At 37.5% G+C, this 14301-nt stretch overlaps 1 protein-coding gene and 1 long non-coding RNA gene across 5 annotated transcripts in view; one reads left to right on the forward strand and one right to left on the reverse strand.

Annotated features, from left to right (window-relative positions):
* Positions 1-14301, forward strand: part of LOC140530919 (uncharacterized) — a 949813-nt gene that overhangs the window by 765252 nt on the left and 170260 nt on the right. The window lies entirely within an intron of this gene.
* Positions 1-14301, reverse strand: part of LOC140531017 (A-kinase anchor protein 9-like) — a 92767-nt gene that overhangs the window by 59669 nt on the left and 18797 nt on the right. The window contains exons 4-6 of the mRNA XM_072650219.1: positions 7314-7358; positions 4355-4405; positions 3849-4019 (exon numbers count right to left, since the gene is read on the reverse strand). Of these exons, the coding sequence (XP_072506320.1) occupies positions 3849-4019; positions 4355-4405; positions 7314-7358 (267 nt within the window). The remainder of the gene's footprint in view (positions 1-3848; positions 4020-4354; positions 4406-7313; positions 7359-14301) is intronic.

A 14301-nucleotide genomic window follows, 5' to 3' on the forward strand; every position in this document is an offset into this window, starting at 1 on the left:
TGATAGTTCAGATGAAGAATTTTATCAAATATATAGTGAAACAAAACTGGGACAGATAATCTCCTGCATGACAGAACTGGGAACACAAAAGATCTCAACAGACTGGAACCATAAGATAAAATAAAACACACAGACATAAGGTGCTGAATTTAGGTTAAAAAACAAAAGTACAAGTGCATGCTGAGGGAGATGAATCTACACACAGTTCCTGGAGAAATGGTCTCTGTGTTTTAGTGAACTTTAGAGATCAATGAACCCGCAACATTGCATAGTCGATCAAAACAAAAGGGAATATAATTTTAGGCTACATTAACAAAAGTGTGTACGTCATTCTAGTACCCAATTAGCTAAATGAAAGCAACTTATGATCAGATTAATTTTAGGATGACGAACTTGGGAGCCATGGAAACTCCTGAAGACATCTAAATAAATTATGGAAGGGTTGCAATTCCTTTGTTGACCAGAAGGAACGCCTATACTTGAGAAATCAAAGTTTCCTAAAATAACAGTAACATAGTAAATATCTTCACTCCATTAGACTAGCTTCTTCCCATTCCCTCATCCCTACAGTCAAACAGTTGTCAAAAATCGCTAGTTCTAACCCTCAACCCTCTCTCAGATCTGTCGTGTTCTTCATTAAATCAATCAGCATGTAGTTCAATACATGCTATTATATAATATATGTATATATATATATATATAACATATCATAGCAAATGCTATAGTTATATGAGATACAAATATTCCCATGGCCATCACCCTAGTTCAGGTCCTCATCCCCTCTCCCTATGTTACCGGATTGCCTCCTAATTGGTGTCCTTGCCTCTGGCCTTGCCCAAGCTGCATCGCTGCTAAACTGATGTTCCTAAAGTACAGTGTGTCTGACCATTATATGCTTCTGGTCAGGAATGCTCAGTGGTTCTAGTCTAACTCTAGGTAAAATTATGCATGGGCTCAAACAATTATTGCAAAGGATGACAAGGTGTGAATGGACCGTTACTGATAACAACGGTAGGAATACTCATATCCATGTGATCATGAGAATATAGACTGATATATAATGTCTTCATTGTCTTCCTTGACAAGGACATCACCAATATCTCTAAACGCCAATAACACACAGAGTACTTGTTACATTTTATTTTTGAGTTATAATATCTGCATTGTTACTATCATTATTTTTCATCTTGACAATAAAATCACTCAATTATTCTGAACAACTTCAATAGGCAAGAATATTAAAATCTGTAATTCTGAATTTGTGTTTTCCCTAAATAAACTTTTGCTTTGCATTTTTTCTAAGGAAAGTAACTATTATTTTACACAAAATTTCTTACCTATGTATGCCACAGACATACCAAATGGAGCTTTCAAAGGAAAGCACTGTTTTACTCATAATATTTATTAAAGGAATAAATCTTTTATTCCGGACATATACTTGTGTAGCCATAAAAGATGGATGACAGTAATGTTAGTCATAAAGCTGAATGATTTTAAAGTGATTTTCCTGGTAAAGTTAATTGAAACACTGGGTTCTAGGATTTCTGGTCCAGAGAGAAAAACAAAATCATAGAGGAAATGAGAATCCCCTACCAAGAGACTTTATAGTAAAAGAGGAATTATTCCTGAATATTTATGGAGAAAATACAGAATTTCTTCCTAAATATGGAGGAAATAGACACATGATTTAATTGAGGTACCCTTCAAAAGAATTTCATAATCAATTTCATAGCAAAATTCTTTCACATAAATTTAGAATCTTTAAAATATTCAATGATATAAAACATGTTACAAATCATCCAAAAGCAAAAGCCTGTATTCCTCTTTCCCAAAAATGGGTAATATTTTTGCTAGTGCAATAATATTATGCAAGCAGGGTGCAAACATGTGGTCACCAAATTCTTTGTTTTGACATATTCCCATACTTGTGGGAAAATAAAAATACAAAACTAGTAAAACCATTCCGTATACTCATGAAGTGTTTTCAGTGAAAACTGTTCAGCATTGGACTTCATTGCCACAGGAGCTTTTCTGGAATGTTCTACCTTCTTGATGGTCTTAACAGAGAGGGTAGATGTTATTTTTTTTAAATAGCAGATGGATGTATTCCTATTAGATCAGTCAAATTAATTTCTTCTACCCTTGCTCTAAGTTGGTACTTTAGATTTTCTGACTCACTAGTTTAACTGAAAAGTATTTTGATTTCCTAGTTTGACAGAATATGAAGACATGTTAACTATCCACTAGGAAAAAGAAAATTCCACCTTCCCTCATGTTCATTTTGAAGACATCAAGTAAACAGAATATTACTGACATACCCTTATTCTTGTCTCTATGAATACCTAAAAAGGAACATGTAGGAGTGCTTTCTTCTGTCAGCAGTTGTAATCACCAGAAATGTCACTCTAACTACAGTGATTTTTTTCTCTTTTTCATTGTATCCTAAGGAGAACAGGCCTGTCATCAGTGGTCACCCAATACACTTGAGAGCCCCCATAAGAACTCACGCCAACTATGCAACCGCAGTGCTTTAAAGTCACAATTGTCTATGTGGACTGCCATAAAACAGTGTCCAACACTGTTATTACAGGATGACACATGAAATACAGTGAAAGACATGAAGACAGAAAAGCCGGTATCCAGGCTCACTTCTGTCTTTTACTAGCTGTGTGACCTTGGGGTTGAGCTCTGAGCCTCAGCTTATTCATTGGTTAAATGTGGATAGTATCATCTGCTCGATCTACCTCCTAGAGTTACTACAAGAATAACATACGTAAACAGTTCTTTTAAAAGAACTTTAAGAACTTGAAAAATTCTTAAAAAGAACTAGGTAAATCATGAAGCACCATACAAATTTATGGCTGTTATTATTATAACTGGGGCCTCTAGGTAGTCCAGTGGATAGAGCCCCAGGCTTAGGGTCAGGAAGATGCCTCTTCCTCAGGTCAAATTCAACCTCAAACACTTACTAGCTGTGTGACCCTGAGCAAGTTTGCCTCAGTTTCCTCATCTGTAAAATGAGATGAAGAAGGAAATGGCAAAACCACTCTAGTATCTTTGCTAAGAAAACACCAAATGGGGTCATGAAGAGTCAGACACAACTGAGAAAGACTAAATAACAAAAAATTATAACTAATCTTTAATTCAGTTACCAAAAAATTAACCTCCTGAAATTAACCTATTGAATAGCAATCGAAAACACAGCAATAAAGAATTCAACTAAATACTGCTTAAACTACTAAAGGTTCTTTAGAAATTACTGCAAATAAATGAAAAAAGGGAATTTTTGTAAAACTTAAATGCAGAAATATGAAATACAAAGCAATTAAGAAAAATAAAGACCAATAAATTTTAAATGGAATGAGAAACAGACAGTTATTATAATAATACAAATGTCAATGGTACCAAAATCTCAACATGTTCAAAAGACAGGTCTCTTTTAAATCAAGAAGCAAATGATACATTTTCATATTCTCCAAGTTCCACTGTATATCTGCAGCCTATGGTCTGCAGCGAATCTGGTCAGACATAGCAAGAATTCATTCTCTGCGCAGGCTGATACCAGGAAAGCTTGATGAATAAGGTTTTCCTATTATATACTTTAAAAACCTCCAACAAATGACTCTAAGATTTATTTTCCGAATATTATACACACAATGTACAAGGACTGAAAACTGTGACCATGGAATATGAATGAAATGTGTCAGGAGTCCAATTTATATTAGGACAACTATAACTTTAACATTCCTGTTTAAAACCATCTCTAAATAATGGTCATGCACTCCTAATTGATATCAGGGTTTTCGTTTGATAAGAGATAAACAGAAAGCAACATAAGGTAAGCACACCTGTTGGAATCCTTCCGTGCCATATGCTGCCCTCATTTCCTCAAGTTCTCTGTTTAGCTCTTCAATCTCTTGCTGTTTCCCAGCCAATTCATTCTCCATCATCTCTAGTCGTTTCGAAGGAAACTGTGCTCCTTGCTCTGAGTAAGACTCACCAACTCCAAATTCTTCTTCCTAAATCAATTCAAGTTCCTTAAAAATCAGTACTTAAAGCATTCCTCAAGAGGAACTTATTCAAATTCTGATTTCCATATCATCTAAGAGCTTATTGACCTGCTGTGTGGTTAATGTAATTTGAACTTTGCAAGTTCTGACATAAAGAATAGTTGAAAATTCTGTTAATGTTAAGCTTTTTAACAAAAAACAAATGTCTTGTATGAGGTTAAAGGCATGTATACATCACAAAGATAGCACCACATAAAGAAGAAAAGACTGATTAGTAAGCTAGTAGACAAGTGCTCTTAGTATTAAACATTGTTATTATTATTAAATAACTGGTAATACTGTACCATTAATAAATTTGCAGGAATATCTGCTTGCACCAAACTGCAACCATTTACCTGTATAAGAACAATTTCTTAATATGTCATGAACTTAAAGAAAACAATCTATAGCTAATAGAAATATATTTTTTCTCTAGAAAACTTGTGACAAAAAATGCTTCATTAGTAATTTATTCAATTCAGACTAAATTTTTACAGATGCATGATAAGGATATGATAATGAACTGCAATTCAAAATAAGTACACTTTCCATTTCAGAAGGATAAAATATTTCAATTGTGACAAAAATAGTTAAGTTGTCTTAACAAAATTGTGTGAAACTAGTTCAGTTCTTATGAAACATCTCATCAAAATTTTTCTTTTCAATTGCTATATTTAAGGTACATTCATGCCACATCCCATTTCCAATCCAATGGCTTACTAGTGTTAGGTTAATATTACAACATTAATACAAATATTCAGGAGGCTGGTAGTAAGATGAAAAATGTTAAGATGGAAGCTTACATAAAATTACTAAAGACAAGGCTTGGAACATCCTGCCAATCCTGCCTCTCTCCCCACCCCCACTTGCCCTACCAATCTTCACCCCTGCCCAATCTATTAAGAACATCCATCTCCACATGACTGTTTTTTTCCTTATTTCTGCCCTTTTGCAGGTCAACACAGGCTAATCTCCAGTGTTCTTCAACAGGAGCCACTACAGCTCTCCCCAAGAGTAGAAACATGAGCCAATAGAAGGATGGAGTGGCACTATTCAACAGAACTAGGAAAGTTAGGAAGGAAGAGTTTGGGGGAAAACATGAGGACACATGGAAAGAAAAGGATGAGAACAGGGCAGAAAAATCTGGGGTGGGGACTGATGGACAGAACAGCTATTTCTAGCTTTTAAAAGAGTGCCACGTGATCAATGTGTGGATCTGCTTTGTGTGACTACACTTTTCTTATTATAAGGGAGGAAGGCAGCTTTTTTGCTGGGGCATTTTGGAGAGGTGGTGATAGTGATCTCTAAAAGAAGAAAAAGCAAAGGAAAAAAAGGTGGATGAATAATTTAAAAAATAAACAGAAGAGAACCGAAGGGCAATGCAGATACGGAGGGCAGTGTTGGACTTTCATCTTAAATCTGAAGCACAGGAAAAACACCCAAGCAGTCCATAGTAGACAGTCATAGATTTACATGAAGTCCCCTTCGTAGAGAAATCCTTGTGTTTGTGGGTGCTTGTCATGACCACAATGATAAAAAGGATTTTGTCTGAAAAGATCACATTAGGTGTTTCTGCTGCTCTAACTTGGGCAGTGAGCAACAATGACCTGATCTGGCATAGGTGGACTTAATGCGGTTTGGCTGAATCTCAAAGAAGTTCCAAATGAGGTTCATTTATGCAGGCAAAAAATGATTAACTTCAAAATACCAAAAGAAATAAGATTTGTTATCCAAGGATGTAATTTCACACTATGATACTTGTCTGCTTAAGAATTTCAAGGGGGTCCCTACTATCTAATTATAGATAGGTCTTCGTTGCTAAGAGGAATTCTTATATCTCTTATTTTATTAACTCCATATTATCCTTCCCAAACCTTGTCCCTTTCTCTAGCTCAACCTTTCTTTCTTATCACTCTCAGATGGAGCTGATCCCTACTTCTTTTTGATGAGATCAAGGTCATAAAAATTCCTTAAACTTCTGTTTTCATTCACTTCAAGCAACACCAAATGATTTAAAATACTGTTATCATTTTCTGTAGCATGTTTTCTGTACACAATAAGAATGCAGAAAATTTCTCAAAGGAGCCAAGATAAAGATTGCCTCACAAGTTGTTAGTAAGAGGACCAAGATATTTTTTCATACCAAATCTATAAAGTCCCCATTACTACATTTTTTGTTTTTGCATTTAAAAATTCAAATTTGTCTTGAGGGGTTTTGTTTAACTCTTCTCTCTGTTAGGATGATGATAAATTTTTAGCAGCACTTCACTGGTCCTACAGTATGCAAATCAAGGACAAATTTGCAAATAAATATCCAGATTTTCCAGTACTAATTTCCCTTTCTATAAGTATTTTTTAAGCAAAAAAAAAAAATTAGCACTTTTTAATCATGTTCTCATCATTTCATATCTCAGCTCAAATACTAAATAAATGCTTCTATACAAACAAAATTCTTAAAAACTTAAATTTTCATTCCCCTTACAGCCTACAATTAATTTAAAGTGGTTGATTTTTCTTCCCAAAGTAACACCATGATGCTTTTTTAATTAAACACTGAAGGAAATGAATATTCTTAAGTGTTTAGGTCAATGGATCTAAATTGAAGGGCTGAACCATTCAGATAAAAAATACTATTTTCTATGTCTCTGGGCCAAAGAAAATAATAAAATCAAAGAAATGTAAATGAAATCACAAAATGATGTATGTTTACATGTCACTGATGTAGAAACAAGATATTTCTTACAATTATGCAATTTCTAGATCAGCTTTACTATCTAAAAAGAGTAACCATATCTCAACACTTTTTCAAAATAAAAAATTAACATAATTAACAAGAATTCAAGTAGACATTAAATATTAAGAGAGAATTACAGAGCATATTCTACTTCATGTACATGTAGCAATCTTTCAGTTGTCACTTATACTAGGAATACAATAATAGGAGATATATATGTGTATATGCAGACGTGTGTATACATACATGTTGGTACGTACATACATACACACACAACCACATAAATGGAAAATACAGAAACAATAACGGAAGGTCTAAGTGAATAAGACTGAAACGAGTCAAATAGATTTACTACTTTAACAATTTCAAGAGAGACCATAAGATAAAATAATTTAAAATGTTTTTTTAAATTTATCATCTTATGATATACTTTAAAAATAAAGTGGGGGAAGGGTTTGAGCCACTAGAAATATTTAAAACTCTTAGTTCAACTTTTTGATATCTGAAACACCAAGATCATTTAATCTTACCTCTGAACTATAATCATCCGTAGTAGTTGAAATTTCACTTTCCATCTAAAATTAAAACAAACAAAAATGTTATAATGTGTTTACTATTTTTATACTTTACTATAATTAACACGTAGAAAGTTTAAAAATCTCTAAAAACAAGTCAAGTGTTTTAAATTCTCATAACCTGATCTGAAAATTACGAATGTCTTTCAACATGGTGAGATGTTCGAGACTTATCATGAGGTATTTTCACGAAGGGCAGCTAGGCTAGAGGCCTTGACCTGGAGTCTGGAAGAGTCATCTTCCTGAATTCAAACCTGGCCTCAGACACATACTAGCTGCATGATCCTGGACAAGTCACTCAATCTGTTTGCCTCCATTTCCTCAGCTGTAAAACGAGCTGGAGAAGGAAATGGCAAACCCCTCCAGCACTTCTGCCAGGAAAACCCAAAACGGGAACGTGAAGAGCTGGATGTGACTGAAATGACTTAACAACAAAAAGGTTTTTATTAAATATATAATACCATAGATTACTTCCATTTACAATGCCTAGGACAGTGTTCTATACCATCCAATTGAACAAAGGATTAGTGTACATTGTATAGATTAAAAAATAAATCACATTCTACTGATCTTTACCTAAAGGAAACTTAGAAAGCTGCTTTCACAGAAATCTCACTACTTTGACAGGAAGAACTACAGAAATTTAGAGTTGAAGGGAATTTTGAAATGAGCTAATTTTTTTTAAAAAAGATGCTTATTCATTCAACAAACATTTATAAAATGCCCTTCATCTTAGTCTATTAAAATATTTATCCTGCCTGTGCTATCAGAAAAACCTGGACTTCCACGAGCTGATGCAAAATGAAACGTACAGTGTACAAAGTAACAGTAATATTCTAAGATGATCAGCTGTGAAGGACTTTGCCATTCTCAGTAATACGATGATTCAAGACACCTAGAAAGGTCTTATGATGAAAAATGGTATCCATCCCCAAAGAAGGAACTGAAGGTTGCTAAAACTTGCAGCCCTTGTCTGCACTTGGTGGTGTCTCATTGTTCATCTTTCCATTACCAGTGCTGAGAGTGCCCGAGCTAAGGCACCCTACCACCCAAATCCCCAGGTCCACTTCTGCCCGGGGCTCCTCCCGGCACCTCCATTCCTTCCCGTCACTGCATGGCTCCCTGCTCCCCCCTCCTGTAGCTCTCCCTCCCTCTGCTCTGCAGCCAGTTTCTCAGTCCCCATCTCCCTTGCTCCCTCCTTGGGGCGATCCCAGACGCTGCTCTTCTCCACGCAGATGCCCAGAAACTTCACGTTTTCCTACCACTTTGTTATTATCGGGCATCAGTTGCTCCCAGAACAGTATTTCATCTGTTTCCCCCTGAAACAAAATAACTTGCAGAGCCATAGAAGCCTCCAGGAAAACAACCAGGGTGAGTGAAAGAAGAGAGAGGAGTGGTGGAGACTCATTCCTCCTGCAAGTGTGCTCACCGCCTTTCTAGCCTTCCAGGTTTGTAACTTTGGCACTATACTTGACTCCTTAATCTCTCCTACCCCACATTTCCTATCAGTGGCCAAATATTTCTGTTTCTAGTTACACATCTTAGCATACAACCCTTTCTCGAGACTCACACAGCCTCCACCTTAATTCAGGCCCTCACTACTTTTCACCTAGATTCATTGGTTTTTGCCTGTCAGATAATATGGAAGAGCTCTGTTTAGCTTTTAAAGCTCCTTTCTTTTTAACTGGCCCCGCCTGTCTCTCTGGTCTCCCAGAACCTTCTTTACGCTGCTGATTCTTGTCTTGCAGCCTGGGCCCTGGCCCTCCCACAGGCCTACGATGCATTGTCCCTCCTCACTGTGGCCTAAGAGAATCCCTTCATTTCTTTAACACACATATAAAGCAGCATCTTCTGCAGGAAGCCTTTTTTGATCTCTCCAACCGCTGTCTTCTCAAATTACTTTGTATTTAACTAACTTGCATTCATTTTCCTTACGTTTATTCTAAATGTTTGTACATATTCTTGTTGTCTCCCCGTCAGAATATAAGCTCCTTAAGAGTAGAGATTGCTTCATTCTTTCTATTTCTGTTCCAAGCACCAAGCACGCTGTAGGCATTTAATAAATACTTGATGAATCATTGACTGACTGACTGATACGGAGACAGGCAAGTATACAGGATGTAACTTACAACAATTTAAAACTTGTCAAGCCTAACTTGAACGACTACCACTACCACTTCAGTATAGGGAAGCTTGGTGGTGCAGTGGATAGAGCATGGGGCCTGGAGTCAGAAACACTGCTCATCCTGGCTTCAAATCCAATCTCAGGCACTTCCTAGCTAAGTGACCCTGGGAAAGTCACTTAACCCTGTGTTTGCCTCAGTTTCTCATCTGTAAAATGAGCTAGACAAGGAAATGGTGAACCACTCTAGGATCTTTACCAAGAAAACCCCAAGTGAGGTCACGAAGAGTGGGCTATGACTGAAAACAACTGAACAAATACACATGTGTATGCATATAGACACATACATGCATGTCTATCACATAGGCACATCAAGTTTATGTTCATACGTATACATATAGACAAAATACCCATTTTATGGAGGCAGCTAGGTAGTTCAGTGGATAGAGCACTGGGGCTGGAGTCAGGAAACCCTAAGTTAAAATCTGGCCTCAGATACTCACTGGCTGAGTGACCCTGGGCAAGTCACTTAACCTCTATGTGTCTTAATCTACTGGAGAAGGAAATGGCAAACCACTCCGGTATCTTTGCCACGAAAGCCTTATATGGGGGTCACAAAAAGTTGGACATGACTAAATGATTGAACAACTAACCACTTCTGGGATTCATCTAAATATAAGTGATACTTTCAGAAGGAATCTATAAAGAATTACTAAAGTTTGAAAGTCCTGCACAAATGAAAGACTCTGCAGTATGGGTGGTAATTTCATAAATGCTATTCATCAAAGGCAAGAGCTTTAGTTGGCATCCAATAAATGAATTTGAATTTATGGGCCACAGCTTACATAATAAAAATGGCACCTGGACAGTGAAGCAGTATGCATAATAATGGCTAAAAAGAATAGATTTGCCAGTAGCTGGACAAATGTAATCCAAAGGGCATACTAATAAAACTGATGTTATATAATGCCTTACAATTATTTTCTAGTTTTTCAGAATAAAACTGGAAAATAATTGTAAGGCATTATATAACATCAGTTTTATTCTCAAAACACTCTATTATCATCTCCTTTTTACATACATAGAGAAACTGAGGTAAATAAGATTAAGTGGCTTGTTTGGGGCAGAATTTGAACTTAGGTCTTCCAGACTTCATCCACATCCAACACTATCCACAGTGTCACGGCTGCTTTTAAGGTGAGTGTTTAAAACGAGAAGGGAAAGGGAAAGTCAAGCTTGACACAGAATGGAACAACAGTAGTGGCACCTACACATTCACAACAGCCAAGGTGTAAGAAAGAAGCCAGAAATAAAATTGATAGCTCCAAAAGCTGCAACAAGTACACAATGGCATACAAAGTGTGGGTGACAAGCAAAACTGACTAGTGACCCCAATGTCAGAAGGTAAATTTGACTTCATAATTGCCAGTGAGGGGAGATAAGACTTAGATCTAGAATACTTTCTGGAAGCACGCATCTTATTCAAAAGGAAAAGAATGGGGAGAGTGCTGATTTTAAGAGAATATACTTATATTTTCTTCACCTGCGCTAGGTGGAGCAGTAGATAAGACTGCTGAATCCCTTGGCAAGTCACTTAACCTCTGGTCTGCTTCATTTTCCTCATCTCCCAGGGCTGCTGTGGGATAATATTTATAAAGCACTTGGCAAACCTTACAGTGCTGTATACATGCTAGCTATTATTCTTATACTTATTATTGGAGGAAATCTATAAGCCAGAAGGGGGAAACATGGATGAGGGTCAGCAGGGGCAGGGGTTGACGTAAACCTCAAAAACTTGGTTTCAAATTAGGAACATAATCGAGAAGTCTTCAGCGTAAAACTGAACTTGACTGATGAGTCTTCTGGGCATCCACACTGATTCTCCTTCCTTCCACAATCATAGATATCCTTATTTGTTTCTATACTTTAGAGCTAATCCCTCACTAAGGCACCAGTGAGACAAAAAGTTAGAAAGGTAGAACTGAAAACACTCTGCCCTAATTAGATGTGTGAATATTAGTTCCTGGAAGGAACTGATTATTTTTCCTTTTCCTTTATGTCCCCAGCATTTGGCACAATAGTTCATGCTTAATAAATACCTGTTGATTAAGGGAAATTAAAGTCTCAAATACATGTGACTAGAAAGGGAGTGGTGTCCTATAGAGAAAAAGGGGGTAGGTGGAGGTGGGCAAGGAAAGACAAGTTCTGTTTTGGACGCAGAAAAGTTGAGAAGCCTACAAAACATCACAGAAGGGGAGAGGAAACACAAACCATGATCTACTGAAAGCGCTCTGCCACACACTATCTATATCTCTCAACCTACCGAGCCCTCAGATAGGACTAAATCATTTCTGGCCCTTCAAGAGTCATCTGCTAATTCTACATCTCTTTCAAAGTATTCTAGAGTCTGGATTAAATGAGATGTATGTGTAGTACTTAGCAAAGCTAAAAGTGTCACCTAAGTATTAGTTATTATTCAAAATAATTTCATAGCAAAGTATGGTGGAAAAGTAAGTCCCACTTCTACCACTGATTAGCTGGGCAAGCACCTTCAGCTCTATAAGCCTCAGTTTCCTCATCTGAAAGAGGGAGATAACAACATTTTGTACAATACAACCTACTTTATGAGACTGTGGGAAGAAATGCACTTTGGAAATTTACTCTAAAACTGGTTAGTGTAAGTAAGCTTTTGCGTGTGTGTTCGTCCTTCGTTGCCGAAGAAGACCATGTCATCAGAGAAATAATGACATGACTTGCACTTGACTTTGTTTTCAATGAGGGAGGGTTGGGCAGGTCATCAGCCTCACTTCTCCTCCAGAGCCATCTGAATCCAGTGACCGGATATTCATCAGGATGACTGGAGATGACCCAGGATGAGGCAACTGGGGTTACGTGACTTACCCAAGGTCACACAGCTAGTGAGTGTCAAGTGTCTGAGGTGAGATTTGAACTCAGGTCCTCTTGACTCCTGCACTGGTGCTCTATCCATTGCACCACCTAGCTGCCCCTAAGTAAGCTTTTATTGTGTTGGTGAATCTCCAAGAGACACTAGAAATAGGTTGAAGGTCTTTAGTTTGAACTTGTAATATGAAAATATTATCATGGGATCTTTAGAATTTAGAGATGTTAAAAAATGTAAAAAAAAAAGATGTAAAAAAAAAAAACAAAAACCTGTCAGTGTGCTGCCAGAAAGCAGAAATAAGGAGTATTTTTTCAGTTCTGTATCTGCAACTATAATAACAACTCCTCTGATTTGCTTGGAGTTTTTAAAAGTTTAGAACATAACATTAACTTTTCTCTCAAAACAACTGTGGCAAAATCGCAGGACCATAAACGCAGAGATAGGTGAGCCCTTAGAGACCCTCTAGTCCAATGCCCTCAGGATTATCCCTCTTTTAAAAAAGCAGAGGCTGCCTATCCACCAAGGGTCAGAGCTGAGACTAGAACTCAGATCTCCTAATTCTAAGCCTGGTGCTTTTTCATTTATACTTTGAACACTTATACATGCATTTAAGAGTCCCCCACATTCAAATGAACACATAACCCTGGGTTTTCAAGCCTCTCCTAACAAATAGTAAAAAGACATGACTCCCAGCTCTGCTTCTGATTTTCTCTAGAACTTCCCTGGGCACCTGGGCTCTACTTCTCCTGAAACACCATGGGGTCATGCCAGCTTCCTTATCCCCCTGGATCTCCATATTGGAGAGGGCCTGGGCCAGCCCACCTCCATTCCCTTTCTGGCTCTGCTCCTGACTCTCTCACCATTATTCCCACCCTCCCTCCTCACTTTTCACTTCCCTTTTGTTTGGTGCTATGCAGCCCCTCAATGAGGGCAGGGATGGTCTTTCTTTTAACTCAGATCTGTATCTCCAGTACCTGCTTCCTCGAAGGCCTGACTTGTGGCTGTTCTCTGGGTAAATGACTAAACCTCTCAAAGTCTCAGCTTCTTACTCTGCCCGGGGGAGGTTTCTAAAAGAAGCACAAACTAGAGACCTGATAAATACCCTAAAGGGGTTGGACGATCTTTTTTTTCCCCAAGCAGCAACATCCCGTCCCTTGGCTTGGCAGATAATACTAGAAACCTAAAAGAGCAGCAGCTGATGCATTTTTTACAACAAAACTGCAGGACAGTAAAATGCTGGTTCTATAGGGTGCCTAGGTAAAAAGGCCCTGGCTCTGGGCTTCTGGAGGAAACAGGAGAGCTTCAAACTGTTCAGGAGAAAATTCCCAGTACCTTCATAAAAATCCCATATCCTGAAAAAGACCTTGGATTTTTTTGGGGGGAGGGGTGTTCAGTTGCAAGACCTTGCTTGACTAAACTGTTACCTTTTCCTATCAATATGTATGAGGTGGGATTATAAAAGAACAATTTCATTTTTGAATTAGCATAAATTTAAATTTCCAAATGAGGCTTCAAGGAGTCATCTTGGGAGGATACAATTATTCCAACTACAATGCTACTGTTCAAAAATATTTTTTCTAACTCTTTTTTTGGAACTGACATCGAGGCTTAGCACACTGTCATTGGTGGCTAGTATTCGGTCCTTTGACAAAGGAGAATCTATTGGAAAAATCACTGGTATTGGAATAAAAGTACTGAGGGTTCAAACCACTGGTTCAAGCCTCTGGCTCTGTGTCTCAGAACCTCAGTTTCCTCGTATGTAAAAATGAAGACAATAATACTTGTACTACCAACCACAAGACTGTGAAAATGGCACTTTGAATTGGGTTTTACTTCGATGGCAAGCACACATGGGAATGTCATATGCAGGATGGGCTGGTTAGTATAAAGAGGTTTTTGTGGAGAAGGCTGGCATATAT

The sequence above is a fragment of the Notamacropus eugenii genome, chromosome 3 (assembly GCF_028372415.1).
Source record: "Notamacropus eugenii isolate mMacEug1 chromosome 3, mMacEug1.pri_v2, whole genome shotgun sequence".
In the NCBI taxonomy this organism is placed as follows: Eukaryota; Metazoa; Chordata; class Mammalia; order Diprotodontia; family Macropodidae; genus Notamacropus; species Notamacropus eugenii.